A 23,984-nucleotide genomic window follows, 5' to 3' on the forward strand; every position below is an offset into this window, starting at 1 on the left:
GTTGTCTTAAAGTTGTCCGTTTGACTGATGTTGTTAACAATTTAATCGATGTAGTGTAACCTTCTTCCACTGTCCTAATACAACATACAGCCTTATAAACTTACACCCATTATATTCTACGCGTGTGTGTTTATTTCTAATCTTTTAAGCCTGTCTGCTCACTTGATGCTAATGCAAACTCTCTCAATCCCAAATGTGTCGACCTTTAGCTGGAGGCGGTTCCTTAGGATAACGCCATTACAAAAAAAAATCTTTTCATTTTTTAGGTCGGTTTGGCGTATGAAACAGTTCCGTATTTTCTGAAGTTATTGAGACGATAAAAGATAGAATTGCTTTTAAAAATGGTGGAACGCAAAAGTTTCAGAACAATCAACAAAACTAATTTGCAGGTTCAACTTAACTTTACAAAGGAAGATTAAATCGTCAGGAGTTTCAATGAAAAAATGGGGTATAACTAGAAATCTTCAATCCATTTGGGTGAAATTTTACTTCCGGTATGTAAGGTCCATTCATTTTTTGTGATATACTTGATTGTGAGAAAAAATTATTAGGTAAAGTAAAATTTCAATTGTGATAATAATTGTAACTATTCACCATAGCAAACCTTTACATACTGACCAACCTTTTACATCTAGGATCTCACCAAAGCAACCCTTTACCCTACGACCGATCCTTAACGTCTGACTACTTACCACGACAACCCATCACGACAAACTACTCACCACGACAAACCTATACATTGTGACCAACCCTTTATGCCTAACTACTCACCATGACAACCCTATACATTGTGACCAACCCTTTATGCCTAACTACTCACCATGACAACCCATTGCGTCTAACTACTCATTATGGCAACCCTATACATTGTAACCAACCCATTACGATAAAGTGCTCATCATGACAACCCTATACATTGTGACCAATCCTTTACCACAAAGTACTCACCATGTCAACCCATTGTGTCTAACTACTCACCATGACAACCCTATACACTGTGACCAACCCATTACAACAAAGTACTCACCATGGCAATCAACATCTTATTGGTCCGTTTCTTCCTCTTGATCTCCATCTCTTCCCTCTCCCTAGTTCTGGCCCCGCTGCCAATCTTGACCTTCGACCTCTTCTTCAGCGCCAGCGACACCATGGTGTAGCAGAAGGAGATGATGCTACAGGGCACGAGGTACTGCAGCACCAGACTGGTCACCGTGAAGAACTGTCGCGCCTGGGGCTTGGGCCACTGCTCAGAGCACGAGTACAGTGTCGTGTCGTTCCCCTTCTCCACCTCGTGGTAGATCCCCAGGGGTAGGGAGATGGAGATCGAGATGATCCAGATGGCGAAGATCATCAGCACACACATGTAGACTTTCATCCGGGGTTTGAAGGGGTACACGATGACAAAGTACCGGTCGACGGCGATGGCGGTGGAGGTTAGGGTGGAGACGTAGACGGAGATGCAGAGTATCATAGGGACGATGTGACACAAGGCTTTTCCGAAGATCCAAGAGTTGAGGAAAAATGAAATGGGGGTGAAGGGAACGGCCAGTAGACACATGAGGATGTCGGAAATGGCCAGGTTTGTTATGAAAATGTTTGTGATCGTCTGCATGGTTTTGTTGCGCATGACGACGAAGGCCACGAGGCAGTTTCCGGTGAGGCCGAGGAGGAAGATGAGGGAGTAGAGGAAGATGAAGAGGCTCATGACCCAGGGGGTGTGCACGACCTGGGACTGCATGGTGGTGGTTTGTGTCACGTGGGTGCTGACGTCAGGAGGGAGGCTGCTTGACTCACTCATGGCGGCTAGGCTCATCCTTGCCTGGAAAACATTGGCATGTGGTTAATATAGGCGCTAGGCTAAAGTTTGAACACATTAGTAATTTGATTTATTGGTGGGTAGGCTCATCCTTGCCTGGAAGACATTAGGCATGTGGTTAATATAGGCGCTAGGCTAAAGTTTGAACACATAGAATTTTTTTTTGCTATTTCTTTAACAGTGATAGGTTTAATAGATACTTGGAACAAATACACGAAATTATACAGATACATTGAACAAATACCAATAATCTACACAGAATCACGGAACAAACAGAGTTTCTTCCAGGCATTTCTTTGGGTGACCCCTCCCCCCCCCCCGAAGAAACTATATAAAAATATATATATAAATAAATACTTTTAACAGTGTCCGCCCCCCCCCCAAATAAATTTCAAATGCACCCCGGAGAAAAAAGTCTAGAAGAAACTCTGGGAACAAATACAAAGAATGTATACAGAAACACGCAACAAATACGCGAAATGTCTATAGAAACATGGAACAAATACACGAAATGTATACAGGAACATGGAACAAATACGCGAAATGTATACAGAAACATGGAACAAATACACGAAATTTATACAGAAACATGGAACAAATACACGAAATGTATACAGGAACATGAAACAAATACACGAAATGTATACAGAAACATGAAACAAATACACGAAATGTATACAGAAACATGGAACAAATACACGAAATGTATACAGAAACATGAAACAAATACACGCAATGTATTCAGAAACATGGAACAAATACACGAAATGTATACAGAAACATGAAACAAATACACGAAATGTATACAGGAACATGGAACAAAACCTGAAACACAGAAAAATAGATAAAAAATAAACGCTAATCGCTTAAAGTTGCAGTGATATGCAATACAGATTATTAGAATCTATTAATAGCTACCAGACACCACCCACACACCAATTATTTATAAAGAGTAGTATCGTCATCGGCCTAGGCTGTTCCATGTTATTAAATGTATTACACCAATCTATAAACGTCTGCCGTCGACATGCGAGATTGCTCGCTCTCTTATACCATGGATGTAGAGTCAGCTACGTTAGAGTGAATAATAGTGTCGTTTAAATTATTTCCCTTTGTTACACAACGATAAGGTTATCTAAATTACTTCCCTTTGTTACACAGCTAAAGGTCATCTAGATTATTTCCCTTAGTTACACACCGATAAGGTCGTCTAAATTACTTTCCTTAGTTGCACAGCTAAAGGTCATCTAGATTATTTCCCTTAGTTACACAACGATAAGGTCGTCTAAATTACTTCACTTAGTTACACAGCTGAAGGTCACCAAGATTACTTCCCTTAGCTACACAGCGATTAAAAAGTAAGAGATGAGGTATGACAGGTACCCATGAGAGCTGAGCGGTCTCAGGAGCGTCATTCAAACGCAAGTCCAAAACGAGATCCGAACTCGAGTTAGCAGCCAAACGCTCTACCATTCGACCATCCCTATAAAACGATGTGGTCTACTAGATTACTTCCCTTAGCTATATAAGGATAAGGGCAACTAGATCACCTCCCCTGGTTACAAAACGCAGACCAAGTTTTGATTTCTCTCCTTACTAACATAACGAGATAGATATCTAGATTACTCCCTTAGTCGTTAGTCATACAATAAGGTCAACTAGATTACTTCCCTTGGTTTCACTGCGAAAAGTCACATCGATTACTTCCCTTATTTACATTAAGATAACGGCATCTAGATTACTTCCCTTAGTCCTACCATTGCTCAAGTCCTAAAATTTACCAAACTTAAAATTTGGCATCGTATTTACGTGAGTTTTTTTCCCCTTAGGTTACCGGCCGATTAATTAAATTAAAATCATGTTTCAGAGTTAATTAGCAAAGTAGGTCATATACTTTTTTAGAGAATTAATTTGTGCGCTCATTAAATTTATAATTGTACTTTGGATTGAAAAGGCATTTTGTATGTGCTTAAACCATAATATAAAAATAGATATAATATTTTTTTTAACCAATAATCTAAAAAGAATCAAAATGGATGTGTTTAAAAATAACCATTAAAATACATAACATTTATTTCTTTTACAAATTATCTTAAAAGCTTACATAACACATTTGTTTAAAAAGAATCAATAAAAGGTTTTTGTTTTAAAAATAATCTTAAAAAATAAAACAAAATGTATATATTTTAAAAATAATCTCACCAAAAAAATCAATGACTTTAAATATACGTTTGAACTGAGAACAAAACGCATGAGTTGAATTAGCCACTAAAGTAAACAGTGTGTGTCGTCTGCTTTCTGGGTCATGTCAGGACTGTTTTTGTTGTGGGCCGGGCAGCTTCTGGCACTGCCCCAGGGCACTGGCCAGTTGATCCCGTGGACAGGCCCTGGTCAATGTCCATGTCGTGCTAATTAGTGTAACAAGCTGGGTCAGTCACATGACCGGTGGGCATGTTGCAAAAGCCTGGGGTGGGGTCAAGGCTGAAAGGTCAAGGTCGACGCTATTGGCTAGGGTGGGCGGGGGAGGGTCAACGACACAAGGGGTGGGGGTCAATGCCATAGGCAGGGTGGGATTTAACAAAATAAGAGGTGTGTGTGTGGGGGGGTCATAATGACACAAGGGGTGGGGGGGTTATAATGACACAAGGGGTGGGGGGGGGGGCTGTCAATGCCATAGGCAGGGTGGGAGTAATCGATTCAGCCATGAGTAGGGGTCACGACACAAAGATCGGGGGTCAATGAAACAAGGGTGGGAGGGGGAGCCTCGAGGCATTTAGCAGTAGGGGTCACCAACACAGGTGGGGATGAGGTCAACTCCATAGGTCGGGATAGGGGTCATCGAAACAGACCGGGGTGTGGGTTACAGCGAGATTGTCAGAGTCGATTTTGTCCTTAAAGCAGGGTCATACATTTCATTAATACAACATATAGAAAACCTTTTATAATAAGAAAGTTTTAAAACTAATAAAAAAGAAACTAAAACTTTCTATAGTAAAAGCTTTGGTCGCTAAAATCTGTCAGGGATTTCATTATCGACCAACGCTTTTACTAAAGAAAGTTATTAATAAGAAAAATATTATTTTCTTATTTCAGTACATTTAAAATGTTTGTCATTACAACACTTTTATTATTTCTTTTTTTCCCCTACTTTTTAGTAATTAGTGATTCGTAAAATTAAAATAGTAAGCCGATATTTGTTTTTAAATACAATTAGTAGGTCACTAATAACTTTCCATTTTGTTCGTTCTTAATACAGCAGAAACCTTGTTTGAAAACGGTGTTAACTGGAATTTACAATTATCTTCCCCTTATAAACGTCCTTTATAGCTGTCATGCGTGAAAACATTCGTGAACAACAGTTCATCAGTCGCCCAGTGGCGTAGCGGCCCTTCCCGGCGCCCGGGGACAAACTTTCAATTTGGCGCCCCCCCCCCCCCACCCCTTAAACTTTTGATTTGCACCCCCCCCCCCCTCACACTATTTATAATGCAAAAATGCAGCTAAAATGACATTTTAATTTGTTTTTACAACCCATTTTGGCGCCCCCTAAGGTCGGCACCGGGGACATATGCACACCCCCCCATCGCTACGCCTCTGCAGTCGCCTGGCTGGCTCAGTTATACCGAGTGCTTTAACCTGTTATGTTCTTTTGTGTTATTGAATACAAGAATATTTAAACACTAATATCTAATTACGTTTAAAATAAGATATTATTGCGTTGTCGTCGGGAATGACTATTTTTTTGGGAAAGTTAAAGCGAAATCCTGAATTTATTTTATTTTTTTTACATTTTATTGAGATTTGACCACAAACCCCTACCCCCCCCCCCCCTCCATTCACATACAAGGCCAAAGCAAAAACTTGCAAAATGCAACCTTACATCTGTTATAAAAGAACAAGTTTATAATTCATCAAATTTGATCGAGACTGATTAATGGTTTGGAACTTTTTAAAATTATTAGTCTGTTTAAATGTATTTTGTGTTAACTGAGGATTCAACGTGTCTATTTAATGTATGCATTAATTTTGTCCTTAATTAAGCATTACAATTCTCACGCTCGCCGTAGCCCTTAATTATGTCCTAAACTAAACATTACGATTCTGTAGATTGTTAATTATGTCCTAAACTGAACATTACGATTCTGTAGAAAGTTAATTTTGTTCTAAGCTGAACATTACGATTCTGTAGATTGTTAATTATGTCCTAAACTGAACATTACGATTCTGTAGAAAGTTAATTTTGTTCTAAGCTGAACATTACGATTCTGTAGATAGTTAATTTTGTTCTAAGCTGAACATTACGATTCTGTAGATAGTTAATTTTGTTCTAAACTGAACATTACGATTCTGTAGATAGTTAATTTTGTTCTAAGCTGAACATTACGATTCTGTAGATAGTTAATTTTGTTCTAAACTGAACATTACGATTCTGTAGATAGTTAATTTTGTTCTAAACTGAACATTACGATTCTGTAGATAGTTAATTTTGTTCTAAGCTGAACATTACGATTCTGTAGATAGTTAATTTTGTTCTAAGCTGAACATTACGATTCTGTAGATAGTTAATTTTGTTCTAAGCTTAACATTACGATTCTGTAGATTGTTAATTATGTCCTAAACTGAACATTACGATTCTGTAGATTGTTAATTATGTCCTAAACTGAACATTACGATTCTGTAGAAAGTTAATTTTGTTCTAAGCTGAACATTACGATTCTGTAGATTGTTAATTTTGTTCTAAGCTGAACATTACGATTCTGTAGATTGTTAATTATGTCCTAAACTGAACATTACGATTCTGTAGAAAGTTAATTTTGTTCTAAGCTGAACATTACGATTCTGTAGATTGTTAATTATGTCCTAAACTGAACATTACGATTCTGTAGAAAGTTAATTTTGTTCTAAGCTGAACATTACGATTCTGTAGATAGTTAATTTTGTTCTAAGCTGAACATTACGATTCTGTAGATAGTTAATTTTGTTCTAAACTGAACATTACGATTCTGTAGATAGTTAATTTTGTTCTAAGCTGAACATTACGATTCTGTAGATAGTTAATTTTGTTCTAAACTGAACATTACGATTCTGTAGATAGTTAATTTTGTTCTAAACTGAACATTACGATTCTGTAGATAGTTAATTTTGTTCTAAGCTGAACATTACGATTCTGTAGATAGTTAATTTTGTTCTAAGCTGAACATTACGATTCTGTAGATAGTTAATTTTGTTCTAAGCTTAACATTACGATTCTGTAGATTGTTAATTATGTCCTAAACTGAACATTACGATTCTGTAGATTGTTAATTTTGTTCTAAACGAAGCACTTGATTTTTCGTCACTGTTGCCATAAGCTTTCTGTTTTTCTTCATCGTGTGAGTAGTGCCCCTTGTGTTGGTGTAATTTAATCTTTCCTCAAAATGCCAGGAACCGTTGCACAGGTACCACACGTTTCGTTACTCGGTCTTAGATGATACGCCCCCCCCCCGTGTATGGTCAACATCCAGGTAAGAAACAATGTTTACACTAAATGTCGTTCTTCTTCTTCTTTACCTTTCTCAACTCTAAGTGGAACATAAGCTATTTACACTATCTCTCCATGAGGTCCTTTGATTTAAAAAAGAAAATATTCTATCCAATGTCCAATTGTTTTACAATTTTTCTACTAGAAATGTGGTTTTTCTTCTGCTTCGCCTTTCTCAACCCTTCCAAGCTATCCTTTGCTATTTTTCATTTATTTTTAACTGTTTATAACAACTGTTTACAATGTATGTGTCAGGTACCTGTATTTTGAAGCCCCCCCCCCCAACCCCCCCCCCTCCGGTATGTCCTATCTGACAATGCTGTGGACCGGAGTGCTCATCCCCTGACCTATCCATCCCCGCCTCCTTATTGGCGTGTTGATATCAAGCAGCCAAATATTTACATTGAATCTGGGTCTTGTTAAGAGCTAGGAAACCATCCAATTATAATTCTTCATTTAGATCAAAGTGGATTCCCACATCAGCCGTATTCCTAAAATTTCGAACAGAAGGGTATCATTTACTGCTGCGTCTTTGAAGTCTGCATTGATTAGGTCCTAATGCATGAAGTAATGGAATAGAGGCAAGGTCTTAGAAGGATGAAGAAATCAGTCAATCAATGGGCAGTTGGGGGGGGGGAGGGTGGTTAAGGAAATCAAATAAGAGGTAGTGGGGGTTGGTTAAAGAAATCAATTAAGGGGTAGTGGGGTGGGGGGGTGGGGAGGTTAAAGATGGGGTGATGGGGGTGGGTGGTTAAAGAAACCAAATGAGGGGTAGTGGGGTGGGGTGGGGTGGTTAAAGAAATCAAATGAGGGGTAGTGGGGTGGGGTGGGGTGGTTAAAGAAATCAAATGAGGGGTAGTGGGGGTGGGGTGGTTAAAGAAATCAAATAAGGGGTAGTGGGGTGGGGTGGTTAAAGAAATCAAATGAGGGGTAGTGGGGTGGGGTGGGGTGGTTAAAGAAATCAAATGAGGGGTAGTGGGGTGGGGTGGGGTGGTTAAAGAAATCAAATGAGGGGTAGTGGGGTGGGGTGGTTAAAGAAATCAAATGAGGGGTGATGGGGGTGGGTGGTTAAAGAAACCAAATGAGGGGTAGTGGGGTGGGGTGGGGTGGTTAAAGAAATCAAATGAGGGGTAGTGGGGGTGGGGTGGGGTGGTTAAAGAAATCAAATGAGGGTAGTGGGGTGGGGTGGGGTGGTTAAAGAAATCAAATGAGGGGTAGTGGGGTGGGGTGGTTAAAGAAATCAAATGAGGGGTAGTGGGGTGGGGCGGTTAAAGAAACCAAATGAGGGGTAGTGGGGTGGGGCGGTTAAAGAAATCAAATGAGGGGTGATGGGGATGGGTGGTTTAAAGAAATCTAATGAGGGGTAGTGGGGTGGGGCGGTTAAAGAAATCAAATGAGGGGTAGTGGGGGGGTGGGGTGGTTAAAGAAATCAAATGAGGGGTAGTGGGGTGGGGCGGTTAAAGAAATCAAATGAGGGGTAGTGGGGTGGGGTGGGGTGGTTAAAGAAATCAAGTGAGGGGTAGTGGGGTGGGGTGGGGTGGTTAAAGAAATCAAATGAGGGGTAGTGGGGTGGGGTGGGGCGGTTAAAGAAATCAAGTGAGGGGTAGTGGGGTGGGGCGGTTAAAGAAATCAAATGAGGGGTAGTGGGGTGGGGCGGTTAAAGAAATCAAGTGAGGGGTAGTGGGGTGGGGTGGGGCGATTAAAGAAATCAAATGAGGGGTAGTGGGGTGGGGTGGGGTGGTTAAAGAAATCAAATGAGGGGTAGTGGGGGTGGGGCGGTTAAAGAAATCAAATAAGGGGTAGTGGGGTGGGGTGGTTAAAGAAATCAAATGAGGGGTAGTGGGGTGGGGGCGGTTAAAGAAATCAGATAAGGGGTAGTGGGGTGGGGGCGGTTAAAGAAATCAAATGAGGGGTAGTGGGGTGGGGTGGGGTGGTTAAAGAAATCAAATGAGGGGTAGTGGGGTGGGGTGGGGCGGTTAAAGAAATCAAATGAGGGGTAGTGGGGGTGGGGCGGTTAAAGAAATCAAATGAGGGGTAGTGGGGTGGGGCGGTTAAAGAAATCAAGTGAGGGGTAGTGGGGGGGTGGGGCGGTTAAAGAAATCAAATGAGGGGTAGTGGTGGGGTGGGGTGGTTAAAGAAATCAAATGAGGGGTAGTGGGGTGGGGCGGTTAAAGAAATCTAAGAGGGGTAGTGGGGTGGGGCGGTTAAAGAAATCAAGTGAGGGGTAGTGGGGTGGGGTGGGGCGGTTAAAGAAATCAAATGAGGGGTAGTGGGGTGGGGTGGGGCGGTTAAAGAAATCAAATGAGGGGTAGTGGGGGTGGGGCGGTTAAAGAAATCAAATGAGGGGTAGTGGGGTGGGGCGGTTAAAGAAATCAAATGAGGGGTAGTGGGGTGGGGGCGGTTAAAGAAATCAGATAAGGGGTAGTGGGGTGGGGGCGGTTAAAGAAATCAAATGAGGGGTAGTGGGGGGGGTGGGGGGTGGTTAAAGAAATCAAATGCGGGGTAGTGGGGGGGTGGGGCGGTTAAAGAAATCAAATGAGGGGTAGTGGGGTGGGCGGTTAAAGAAATCAAGTGAGGGGTAGTGGGGGGGTGGGGCGGTTAAAGAAATCAAATGAGGGGTAGTGGTGGGGTGGGGTGGTTAAAGAATCAAATGAGGGGTAGTGGGGTGGGGCGGTTAAAGAAATCTAAGAGGGGTAGTGGGGTGGGGCGGTTAAAGAAATCAAGTGAGGGGTAGTGGGGTGGGGTGGGGCGGTTAAAGAAATCAAATGAGGGGTAGTGGGGTGGGGTGGGGCGGTTAAAGAAATCAAATGAGGGGTAGTGGGGGTGGGGCGGTTAAAGAAATCAAATGAGGGGTAGTGGGGTGGGGCGGTTAAAGAAATCAAATGAGGGGTAGTGGGGTGGGGGCGGTTAAAGAAATCAGATAAGGGGTAGTGGGGTGGGGGCGGTTAAGAAATCAAATGAGGGTAGTGGGGGGGTGGGGTGGTTAAAGAAATCAAATGCGGGGTAGTGGGGGGGTGGGGCGGTTAAAGAAATCAAATGAGGGGTAGTGGGGTGGGGCGGTTAAAGAAAACAGATAAGAGGTAGTGGCGGGGGGGGGGGGTCGGATAAAGTCAAAGGAATCAAATGATGGGTAGTGGGGTGGGGCGGTTAAAGAAATCAAATGAGGGTAGTGGGGGGGGGGGGTGGATAAGGAAATCAGACAAGGAGAAATGGGGAGGGGTGGATACCAGAAACCTGACACTGCTCCGATTGTGAGACAACCATTCCAGCCTGAAGCAGAAGGAATGGAATCGGGTCGCAGAAATATGAAGAAACCTGTGCAGTGTGGGAAGAGTCAAGACTAGCAAGTGTTTCACACAGTCCATCATCACTCAATGGCACCACGTTATCATTCAGGATTGTTGGCGCCATTGACCACTAGATAACAACATGCAAACATAGGATGGCTGTAATTGTTTTATTATAGCAGCTACTGTTGGTTGAGAAGATTATTGATAAGATTATTAAGAAGATTATCAAAGTAGTTGCCAAATTTAGTGAATAATTTAGTGAATGAATAGGATTACTTAAATCCAAACTTTGTTTAAGCAATTAAATATACTAATTAAATATACTAATAAATAAAATTTCCATACGTATATTTTTAATTTTTATTATTATTATTTTTTTTTTAAATTTTAATTTTTATTAAACGTGGACCAAGTCATGACTATAAACATATCGGCAATATTAAAGATGAAAATATGTGTTCATATCTAAGCTATGTAGCTAATATAATACAGTTTTTATGTAAAACAAAAAAAAAATAAAAAAAAATTACTAGAATGTTTTTTGTGAAAACTCATCCAAAATTTAAATAAGTAATTTATAAATATTAACTAATGACAAATTAGTCCTATTTTATTTCTATTTAATGTATCTTTATTTTTACGACTGTTTGAAACATTGTTATTAGTTTTTTCCCTTGATATTTAAAGAAGTTTAAATGGGAAGTAACTAACAAATTAAAGTTCAACGTAAAGTTATTACATTGTTCAACAACACAAACTATTGATTACTTAATATATAAACACACACACAAACACACTCATATATATATATATATATATATATATATATATATATATATATATATATATATATATATATATATATATATATATATATATATATATATATATATATATATATATATATATATATATATATATATATATATATATATATATATATATGTATATATGTGTGTGTGTTTGTATGTGTGTATATATATATATATATATATATATATATATATATATATATATATATATATATATATATATATATATATATATGTGTGTGTGTGTGCGTGTGTGTATAGAGTACTTGCAAGAATACTAAAAATGCAAAGATGTTTTAATTAGATTTGTTTGAATCTAATGCAGCAAATAAAGCTCTTTGAGTAGCACTATGATATTATGTAATATACTAACAGCAGCACTAAGTTCGTTCAAAATAAGGTAATATTCGTGTCACAATTTGAACACAATACGCCCTCAAATTTTAGAAAGCTCCAATTTTTCGTCGTATCTTTTTAGCGAAATCAGTCGAGATTTTGACAGTCGAGATTTTGACAGTCGAGATTTTGACAGTCGAGATTTTGACAGTCGAGATTTTGACAGTCGAGATTTTGACAGTCGAGATTTTTCAGTCAAGATTTGACAGTCGAGATTTGTCAGTCGAGATTTTTCAGTCAAGATTTGACAGTCGAGATTTGACAGTCGAGATTTTGACAGTCGAGATTTGTCAGCCGAGATTTGTCAGTTAAGATTTGACAGTCGAGATTTGTCAGCCGAGATTTGTCAGTTAAGATTTGACAGTCGAGATTTGACAGTCGAGATTTTGACAGTCGAAATTTTGACAGTCGAGATTTGACAGTCGAGATTTTGACAGTCGAGATTTTTTCAGTCGAGATTTGTCAATCGAGATTTTGACAAATCTCGAGGTTTTGCACCTCCTTCAGGCGACAGTTTTAGTATATCTGTGTTTGTGTGTGTCTGTCTCTCTGTGTATGTGTATGTCAGTCTCTCTGTGTATGCGTTTGTCTGTCTCTCTGTGCATCTGTGTGTCTGTGAACACGATAACCTCATTACAGTTTCAGTTGTGTTGACGAAATTTCATATGAAAGTATAAGAGCTTATACTTTGAGGGACCTCCGATATCTAGAAGTGGTACTTTACTTTATTTTTGGTTTCTAAAATACCGATAACGTGAGTACCGTTTCGGGTAGGTGGAAGAAATTTCATATACAGGTATAAGATCTTATGTATTGGTTTGTGTGGACTTTAGAGAGACTTCAAATTTTGAGATATGTTTGACTAATATTTGAGCTATCATTGGGTTTAAAGTTAGGGTAAGGTTTAGCAGCAGGTTTACGGTTAGGTTTAGGGTTAGGATTATTTTTTTGCGGTTAGGATTAAGGGTTGGAGTAAAACTGACAAATCTGTCTGTAACTGCAACATCGCTTTGTTTCGAGCACTATAGGCGTGGTTGATTTCATTTTCTCGTGGAGTAAAATCTTGTTAGTCTTTCGTGCATGCTAACAAAGAGTAATGCTTCATCCTTTGTTTGCGCTACCCCTTGTCGAGTGAGAGCGTTAGAACTAACACAGTAGGTCTAATAGTGCGGATTGTTATGGAGAAATTCAGCTGTCTACAATTATATATATATATATATATATATATATATATATATATATATATATATATATATATATATATAATATATATATATATATATATATATATATATATATATATATATATATATATATATATGTATATATATATATATATATATATAAGAGAAAAAGAGAGAGATCGTAAAAAAGGTGTATTGATGTGTGGGGGAGGGGGGCATCATTTATTTGTCTTCTTAAGGCTAATGTAAGCCCATACTCAGCACAAACCCTAGTAAAATATGTTTCTAATATTCATATTTGTTACACCACCAAAACCGCTCATCATAAAACCCCTTAAAGCACATAATTAACTCGATGATTTCAACTCAACCCAATGGTAAATTATTGTTTTTGCTAACAAACATCTTTCTGCTTTATGTACAGTTTTATTATTTATGAAAAAAATGACAAAAACTAGAAAATTACTAAATCGATTTGCCTGTAGGCTGAATGCACTTGGACACACAGCCAGCGAAGAACACGATGTTGTTTTTCTCTGATTCTCCATTCGTAATTTCAAAGCGCTTAAAAAAACATTTCGGTTCCAAAAATCACTGATTTTTTTTCAAGTCCTGCGTATGTTGTAAGTTGTTATTGCGAGATGTCATCATATTCACTGATCATACAACACACGGTATAATAACATCACATAAATATAATAATATACAGGCATAATTTAACTGTGTGTCTGCCTATGTTAGTGTGTTTGTCTTGTTTGAGTCGGTGTGTATGTATAATGTTCATGTTTTTAGTCAGGTAATTACGATGATACAAAGTTAACAATGATACCAGTAAAAATCCATACATAATTATTAGCCTCTAGTATTTGGCTAAGTAAGGTTCTTATAAAATAAATTTGGTGTTAGCGCAATATATTTGCCACTTTCTGGTAATATACCCATTACAGCTTCATCAGAAAGACAAATAGAATAAAAGGTGAAATATTCACTTATGTTCGTTCTGTTTCTCGAATTTCTCTCTCTCTGATACATACATACATATATATATATATATATATATATATATATATATATATATATATATATATATATATATATATATATATATATGCATATATAAAATATACCTATACATATATATATATATATATATATATATATATATATATATATATATATATATATATATATATATATATATAGGCATATATATCTCTACACCATCGCTTATATATTTATAAGAGATGGATGTAGATAAAGTTTGAGAGATAGAGAACGACGAGTTAGGAATGTTAAAGCTTTAGCCACGATGACATAGAAGATATGTATGGGATGATCTGCGTCCTAAAGCTACGCTTTGTTTATCTGAAGAGAATCATGCGCCAGCAAGGCTAGCGGAGCTGGTACTGCTATATGCAGCTGAGACTTTAATTATTGCAGAAAGGGGAGGGGAGGGGGGCGGTGGAGAGAGGAGGTGGAGAGGGGAGGGGGACGGTGGAGAGAGGAGGTGGAGAGGGGTTGGATTATTCTGGGAAAATAGAATTCGTCTAAGACGGATTCTATAGATGACGTCACGCGTGTTTTTGTTGTTGTCTTTTGTCCACGTTCGTCGTTGTTACATGATGCCACAATCTTCCCCCCACCTAATTGTTACATGGTGCCACAATCTCCCCCCCCCCACCTAATTGTTACATGGTGCCACAATCTTCCCCCCAACTAATTGTTACATGGTGCCACAATCTTCCCCCAACCTAATTGTTACATGGTGCCACAATCTGTCCCCCACCCCACACCTAATTGTTACATGGTGCCACAATATGTCCGCACCCCACCCCACCTAATTGTTACATGGTGCCACAATATGTCCGTACCCCACCTAATTGTTACATGGTGCCACAATCTGTCCCCTCCCCCACCTAATTGTTACATGGTGCCACAATCTGTCCTCACCCCCACCTAATTGTTACATGGTGCCACAATCTGTCCTAACCCCCCCCTCCCCACCTAATTGTTACATGGTGCCACAATCTGTCCCCACCCACCCCCCCCCCCCCCCACCTAATTGTTACATGGTGCCACAATCTGTCCACCCACCTAATTGTTACATGGTGCCACAATATGTCCCCCCACCTAATTGTTACATGGTGCCACAATATGTCCCCCCCACACCTAATTGTTACATGGTGCTACGATATGTCCGCCCCCCCCCCCACCTAATTGTTACATGGTGCCACAATCTGTCCCCACCCCCACCTAATTGTTACATGGTGCCACAATATGTCCGTACCCCCCCCCCTAATTGTTACAATATGTCCCCCCCCCCACCTAATTGTTACATGGTGCCACAATCTGTCCCCCCCACCCCCCACCTAATTGTTACATGGTGCCACAATATGTCCGCACCCCACCCCACCTAATTGTTACATGGTGCCACAATCTCCCCCCTCCCCACCTAATTGTTACATGGTGCCACAATCTGTCCCCCCCCCCCACCGAATTGTTACATGTTGCCACAATCTGTCCCCCCCCCACCGAATTGTTACATGGTGCCACAATCTGTCCCCACCCCCACCTAATTGTTACATGGTGCCACAATCTGTCCCCACCCCCACCTAATTGTTACAATATGTCCGCACCCCCCACCTAATTGTTACATGGTGCCACAATCTGTCCCCCCACCTAACTGTTACATGGTGCCACAATCTGTCCCCACCCCCACCTAATTGTTACAATATGTCCGCACCCCCCCACCTAATTGTTACATGGTGCCACAATCTGTCCATACCCCCACCTAATTGTTACATGGTGCCACAATCTGTCCGCACCCCACCCCACCTAATTGTTACATGGTGCCACAATATGTCCGTACCCCACCTAATTGTTACATGGTGCCACAATCTGTCCCCTCCCCCACCTAATTGTTACATGGTGCCACAATCTGTCCCCACCCCCACCTAATTGTTACATGGTGCCACAATCTGTCCCCCCCCCCCCCACCTAACTGTTACATGGTGCCACAATCTGTCCCCACCCCCCACCTAATTGTTACATGGTGCCACAATATGTCCCCACCCCCACCTAATTGTTACATGGTGCCACAATCTGTCCCCACCCCCACCTAATTGTTACATGGTGCCACAATCTGTCCCCACCCCCCACCTAATTGTTACATGATGCCACAATATGTCCCCACCCCCACCTAATTGTTACATGGTGCCACAATCTGTCCCCACCCCCACCTAATTGTTACATGGTGCCACAATCTGTCCCCACCCCCACCTAATTGTTACATGGTGCTAAATTGTTAAATGGCTACATCTCCCAGTCACTGGATTGCCTTCCGTTAATGTTTCAAATAAAAATATTTTCAACAAGTGCTTAAAGTCACGTTTTCACCAAACCCAACCACACAAAATACCCCCCCCACACACACACAACCACACCAGATACCTCCCCTCTCCCCCCACACACACAACCCGTTAAAACAGCCAGCCGTTTCCTTTCTTTACCCTAGACCCGACATCATTTATTTGAAAAGCCTAAAGCTAAGTCCGACATTTTTGTACAATTATTAAATGTTCACGATTTAAAAAAAAAGAGAAGACACGTAATTAGTTTTGAGAAACAATGAGCTAGGCCACCAGCAAATGAAGTGTGAGTTGAACCGTCAGCTGAGCAATATTTTAGGCGCATGCGCACAACGGCTGTTCCGTCCTGTTACTGGTGTTGAAGATTGTAATCAAAAGTCAAGATACCAGCCCAAAACTAATAGCAGCCCCTGACAGTAATGTTTGAACAGCTAGAACTTTTATTCAGAGGTGGGGGGGGGGGGGGGGGGGGGGGGGGGTGAGGGGGGGGGGGGGGGTAATTACCCAGAGAGGGGATGATAGACAGGGGCAACTGTTCCGGGGAGGGGGGTAATGACGGGATGGGGGGGGGGGTAATTGCCCGAAGGGGTAATTGACCGGGGGTAATTGTTCCGGGGGTAATTGTTCCGGGGGAGGGGGTAATGATGGGAGAGGGAGGAGGAAGGAAATTACCCAGAGGGAATAAATAACAGGGGTTAATTGTTCCGGGGGAGGGGGGTAATGACCAAGGATGTCCGGGGAAAGGGTAATTGAAAGAGGGGGGGGGGGGGGTAATTTCCTCCAGCTTCCAAGTTTAGGGCCTACCACACTACCTGAGACTACGTCTAGTGACGTCATAAATGATAAACCAATCTACATAAAGACTAAATTGGAGCGACGATGAACGCTGTAAATTTATTACACAATTTCTAATGACGTCATAAATAGCACATATTTATTATATTAAGTCTACACCCAATGACGTCACAAAGATTACATGTATTAAACCTTGGCGTCACAAGTTTGGAGACTTCTTTCAATTAACATAACAATCTGTATGTGTGAATTTCAGTGTATGATTATAAGTGTACTTACGCTTAATAGTATGTACTGACGCTGAACATGTGTGTACTAGACAGATAGTAGGCCTACTTTACTTTTGCGTGCATGATAGATTATGGTAATTTTTTGTTTGTTTTTGCTAGATTATGCTTGCAAGTGTGTTAAATGATAAATCTGTGTGTACAAGTACAATATACGTTAAGCTAAATACACATGTACACTCTTGGTTACGCTAAATATATGTGTACACTCCTGAGAGAATGAAAAAAAAGATGTACGCTAAACTTATATGTCTACTCGCTAGGTAACGCTAAACTTATATGTACATGCTATACGTATGTGTACACGCTAGGCGAAGTCAAACTTACGGCTTACGCTAAGTTCAAATGTACACGCTAATCTGGAGATTGAACCCTTTGTTTATATGTCAATGTTTCTCTATACTACAATTCTAATCGACCTGTAAAAGGTTTTAATTCTAAAAATCCAATTAATGTCAGACATTAATTAAGTTTAATTACACAACGACTAAGACGACCAGAATGACGTCATACAGGTAGATAGAAGTAAAACTATAAATAACGAAAAAAAATTAATCTACATTATGCCATCACAACTAATAAAGGCGAAGTCACTAATGAGATGACAGTAATTAGTCTATTTTGGTCCGTTAATCGTCTTTTGATGTCGTCATTTTTTATTGTTGGCCAATGGCTACGGGGCTACACGCCACTAATGTAGGCAAACACGCCACTAATGTAGACAAACAACCCACTAATGTAGGCAAACACGCCACTAATGTAGACATACAACCCACTAATGTAGGCATACACACCACTAATGTAGGCATACACACCACTAATGTAGGCATACACGCTACTAATGTAGGCATACACGCCTCTAATCTAGGCATACACGCTACTAATGTAGGCATACACGCCATTAATGTAGGCATAAACGCCACTAATGTAGGCATACACACCACTAATGTAGGCATACACGCTACTAATGTAGGCATACACGCCACTAATGTAGGCATACACGCTACTAATGTAGGCATACACGCCACTAATGTAGACATACACGCTACTAATGTAGGCATACACGCCATTAATGTAGGCATAAACGCCACTAATGTAGGCATACACACCACTAATGTAGGCATACACGCTACTAATGTAGGCATACACGCCACTAATGTAGGCATACACGCTACTAATGTAGGCATACACGCCACTAATGTAGACATACACGCCACTAATGTAGGCATACACGCTACTAATGTAGGCATACACGCCACTAATGTAGACATTCACGCCACTAATGTAGGCATACACGCCACTAATGTAGACATACACGTCACTAATGTAGGCATACACGCTACTAATGTAGGCATACACGCCACTAATGTAGGTATACACGCACTAATGTAGACATACAGGCCACTAATGTAGGTATATACGCCATTAATGTAGGTATACACGCACTAATGTAGACATACACGCCACTAATGTAGGCATACACACCACTATTGTAGGCATACAAGCAACTAATGTAGGCATACACGCCTCTAATGTAGACATACACGCCACTAATGTAGACATAAAGGCCATTAATGTAGGTATACACGCCACTAATGTAGGTATACACGCCTCTAATGTAGACATACACGCCACTAATGTAGGCATACACACCACTATTGTAGGCATACAAGCCACTAATGTAGGCATACACGCCTCTAATGTAGACATACACGCCACTAATGTAGACATAAAGGCCATTAATGTAGGCATACACGCCTCTAATGTAGACATAAAGGCCACTATTGTAGGCATACACGCCACTAATGTAGACATAAAGGCCACTAATGTAGGCATGCACGCCACTAACATAGGCCTACACGCCACTAACATAGGCCTACACGCCACTAACATAGGCCTACATGTCATTAATATAAGCTATATCAACACTCCAACAACTATAGGCATATTCCTATTGTTATTTGCGTGTACGAATATGTCTATAGTTACAAACTATTGGCATATACCTACACGCCTCTTACATAGGCTAATACTTACACGCCACTAACTATAAGCCAATTCTAAACGCCACTAATTGTAGGCTTAGGGGTCATCCATTTATTACGTCCACACGGGGAGGGGGGGTTCCGAAAAAAAAATCGAATTTTGTGGGTGCGTGTGCCCTGGGGGGGGGGGGGGGGTAAATTCAAAATGTTTGTGGACGTCATAAATTGATGCCCCCTTAAAGCAACACGCCATTACATATAGGCACATACCTACTCGCCACTAGGCTAATATAGGCCGACACGCCAGTAACTATAGGCATATAGTATATATATACACGCCAGTAACTATAGGCATATGGTATATACATACCACTAACATAGACCTATACCTACACGCCACTAACTATTAGTCTATACCAGGGGTCTCCAAACTACGGTCCGCGGGCCGGATGCGGCCCGCTATGTCCTCTCATCCGGCCCGCGGAGAACTTTTTGTTCACGGAAATAACGTTTGTTGGTGATGGCTGAGGAACTTTGCTCAGAAAAATCAAAGACATGTCTGGAAAAAACTGGCCCCCGAACTGAAATTTGATAGTTAATGCGGCCCTCGGGCAGAAAAGTTTGGAGACCCCTGGTCTATACCAACGCACCACTAACATAAGCATAAGCACCACTAGCTTGGTCTATACCTACGCGCCACTAACTATGTAAGCCTATACCTACACGCCTCTAACATAGGCCTAAGCACCACTAGCTTGGTATATACCTACGCGCCACTAACTCTGTAGGCCTATACCTACACGCCACTAACATAGCCTAAGCACCACTAGCTTGGTCTATACCTACGCGCCACTAACTACAAGCCTCTACAGATCTGTTTACCCCGCTTCCTAGGCTCGCCTCGTTAAAAACATTTCCCAGGTGTATTCCCATCTCTGTTCCAGGTGTACTCCCATCTCTGGTTCCAGCAGGTGTCTACCCTGAGTCTAACCATAACCTTAACCTGTCCGCGGGTGTCACGCTGTTTATTTAATAGCATCACTAATTTAGATCCATACGTCTTTGATCAACACATTTGAATCAACACTGGATCAAAATTTGATCAACACTCAGATAAGCCCGCCTTTGATTAAAATTCTCTCCTATCAATACTGTCTTGTACTAGTACGCCTGTTATTCCATCAGCTATCAACCCGCGTTATCTACGTGCTAACGTGTCTTCCACATCATACATTTTTAATTTAATTCAACACAGTTAAAATGCGAAAAAAAACTATTTATAGCCACAGTTTAAAGCTAGCTGTGGTGAGGCCTTACAAATCACAGGCCAAGAGAGAAAAAATAGGTCAGTCTTAAACCTACCTGCTCACTAACGTGTGGTGGGTCAATGTGGTGAGTACTGCCTAGCTTCCCTCTATCCCCGGCTTGCACGCTCGGCTAGCCTAGTGTACGTCGCCTAGAAAATATTTCAAGTTGAGTAGAAAACGATGAAGCAATCCTGGCCGCTGACGATGTGGTCGGTAGACGTCTGCAAGCGGGCTATCCTCCCTGATGCTGGAGAAAAAAAACCGTGGCACAAAAATTGTGTTGGCTGACGAATTCAGGGACACGGCCGCTTGTTCCAGCGAGCGGGCGGACGAGGTGGCAGTAAGATCGATGAACAGATTATAAGGACAAGAGATTATTTTATTTTACAAGTGGGAAACCTCGGACATACAACACATTCACGGCCAGCGTATGTCTCCACCAAACATGTTTGTTCATATGTGAATATACATATAGACTTATTTTTTGAAGATATGGGTAAATAAATACGTGTAGAGAAAACAAATCCAATACAAAAATGTCAAACATTGTCTGTTATCTAGATGTGTACAAAGATTAGTTTAAAATAACTATGGGCAGGCATTAGAAGGTGTTTTTAACACGTCCTTCTACACAGTGCCTTGGAATATTCAAATATTTTTTTTTACAGGGGGGGGGGGGGGATTCGAAAAAAAAAAGGTATGGATCACGATCAATATGTATCGTTGAATATTATCCCTCTTTTTAGATTTATAAACAGATTGGGTTTTTTATTTTTAAAAAAGTTAAAAATTAGCCTAATGGATAAGAAAAGATAGCATCCCCCCCCCCTCCCCTCTACTCCTACACAATTCTATGTACTGTTTGAGCCAAGGAATGCACTCGAATAATACCACATAAAGCTGGGACTAAGCCAGGGTGTATGTGGATATTTTATTATGTGCTTGAAGGTGTTGGTCATATGAGGTTAAGCTCAGCAGAATGACGTCATAGCGTATGCTCATGGAGCGGCATCACATATATAAGTGACGTCACAATATTAATGTCGAGATAGATGTGTGACAGTTGGACTTCATGTACGGGAGATCAAGCTTTAGCTCATTTACGTGATGTCATATTTTTCTGCTCACTAAAGTGACGTCACAATTAGCCATAAGAACACTTTGAGCTGATATTTGTGACGTCACAGTCTTAGCTCAAGCGGAGCTCGCCTAGAATTGACAGTTTACCGTCTGGCCGTGAGAATCTAATTCCCAAACATCGGAACCTTGTTTCTGTCGTTAGTATGCGCGGGAGTACTGGGGGGGGGGGGGGGGAGGGCTAAACCTTGTGCGGGAGTACTGTAGGAGGCAGGGATACAAATTTAGCTATACGTACTCTGTGTGTGTGGGGGGGGGGGGGCTGAAACTTTAGTTACAAGTAGAAGGGAGGATGGGTTAAATTTTTAAAAATTGAGCAGTATGGGGGGGGGGGGGTAAATTTATTTTTGAGTAAGCGGGGGGATTTATTTATGAGTAAAGGGGGGGGGGGGGAGTTAAAATGTATTTATGAGTAAGAAGGGGGGGGGTCTAAAGTATAGTAATGAGTAGAAGGGGGAGTCTAAATTAAGTCAGTAATAGAGGTGGGACGGGGGGTTAAAATGTAGTCATGAGTAGAGGGGGGGGGGGGGGGCTAAAATTTAGTCATGAATAGAAGGTGGGGGGGGGGGGGGTAAAATTTAGGTCTGGTTACTTGGGCGAGGCATGGATACATTGGAAATTGTGGTTTGTGGGGGCTGGTGGGATTCACACAATTTCGTTTGTCAGTAATAATGTGAGTAAAAGTGATGAATGATTTACTGACATAAAGGGAACGAGTGCACTTTCGTCTAACATACACACTGATATACTGAATAAAGAGTTGTCCTGTATTTTTCATTTGATAAAAAGTAATCTAAAATTGATTAGGAACTTTAAAACTGTTTTGTGGTGAAACAATAGCAACTGTTCCAAAACATCAATACGCGGCACTTGTTTAGAACATACGTTGTAGCACTTGTGCTAGTGTGTGGCACTTGTTTTGAAAACATCAGTGTGCAACACATGTTCCAAAACATCAATACGCGGCACTTGTTTAGAACAGACGTTGTAGCACGTGTGCTAGTGTGTGGCACTTGTTTTGAAAACATCAGTGTGCAACACATGTTCCAAAACATCAATACGCGGCACTTGTTTAGAACATACGTTGTAGCACTTGTGCTAGTGTGTGGCACTTGTTTTCAAAACATCAGTGTGCAACACATGTTCCAAAACATCAATACGCGGCACTTGTTTAGAACACACGTTATAGCAGTTGTTCTAGTTTGTGGCACTTGTTTTAAAAACATCAGTGTGCAACACATGTTCCAAAACATCAATACGCGGCACTTGTTTAGAACATACGTTGTAGCACTTGTTCTAGTGTGTGGCACTTGTTTTAAAAACATCAGTGTGCAACACATGTTCCAAAAAATCAATGTGCCGTATTAATTTCAAAACACTACCGTATGGCACTTGTTCCACAACATCAATGTGTGGGACTTGTATCAGAAAATCAGAGTGCGATACATGTTCCAAAACGGCAGTATGTATAACATTTTTTTTTCTTTATGCATCTATATGTGATTTTAGTCCGTGTCGTGAGTTAATATGTAAGTTGCACGTGTTGTGTATGTGTTGTTTAACTAACTACAGTAGTAGCTACACACTAGTTACACACTAGCTACACACTAGCTACACAGTAGCACACCTACTGGCTGATGATTGTTTATTAGTTTAACACGAGATTTTTAGGATGACCTTGAAAGCAGTAAACCAGGCTGGTGATTCTATCACCGTTGCCATGGCGACTGTTTATGTTCTGGATGTGTGGCGTGCTACCCGTTTTGTTCCGGTTTAGTTTTTTTTTTTTCCCGGGCGAAGTTTCTTCATTGTATTGACCTCGGCTTTCGCGTTCACCTCAGCTTTTTATTCTTGTATTGACCACTTCCTTTTGTAATGACCTCAGATTTTTATTCTTGTATTGACCACTTCCTTTTGTAATGACCTGAGCTTTTTATTCTTGTAATGACCTCAACTTTTTATTCTGATATTGACCACTTCCTTTTGTAATGACCTCAGCTTTTTATTCTTGTATTGACCACTTACTTTGTAATGACCTTAGCTTTTTATTCTTGTAATGACCTCAACTTTTTATTCTGGTATTAAC

General features: G+C 40.6%; 2 protein-coding genes across 2 annotated transcripts in view; both read right to left on the reverse strand.

Annotated features, from left to right (window-relative positions):
- LOC131943359 (prolactin-releasing peptide receptor) overlaps positions 1-23,984 on the reverse strand; it is a 34,278-nt gene that overhangs the window by 8,313 nt on the left and 1,981 nt on the right. The window contains exons 2-3 of the mRNA XM_059303442.1: positions 20,817-21,008; positions 1,028-1,819 (exon numbers count right to left, since the gene is read on the reverse strand). Coding sequence (XP_059159425.1) covers positions 1,028-1,813 — 786 coding nt within the window. The 5' untranslated portion in view covers positions 1,814-1,819; positions 20,817-21,008. The remainder of the gene's footprint in view (positions 1-1,027; positions 1,820-20,816; positions 21,009-23,984) is intronic.
- On the reverse strand, positions 18,334-20,688 carry LOC131943321 (uncharacterized). The gene is made up of 3 exons (XM_059303360.1): positions 20,669-20,688; positions 19,098-19,187; positions 18,334-18,769 (listed from the first exon to the last, which is right to left on the reverse strand). The coding sequence occupies exons 1-3, from the start codon at positions 20,686-20,688 to the stop codon at positions 18,334-18,336; spliced, it is 546 nt and encodes a 181-aa protein (XP_059159343.1).

Source organism: Physella acuta, unplaced genomic scaffold (assembly GCF_028476545.2).
Source record: "Physella acuta isolate Inbredline_101_S28 unplaced genomic scaffold, ASM2847654v3 ptg000453l, whole genome shotgun sequence".
Taxonomy (NCBI): Eukaryota; Metazoa; Mollusca; class Gastropoda; family Physidae; genus Physella; species Physella acuta.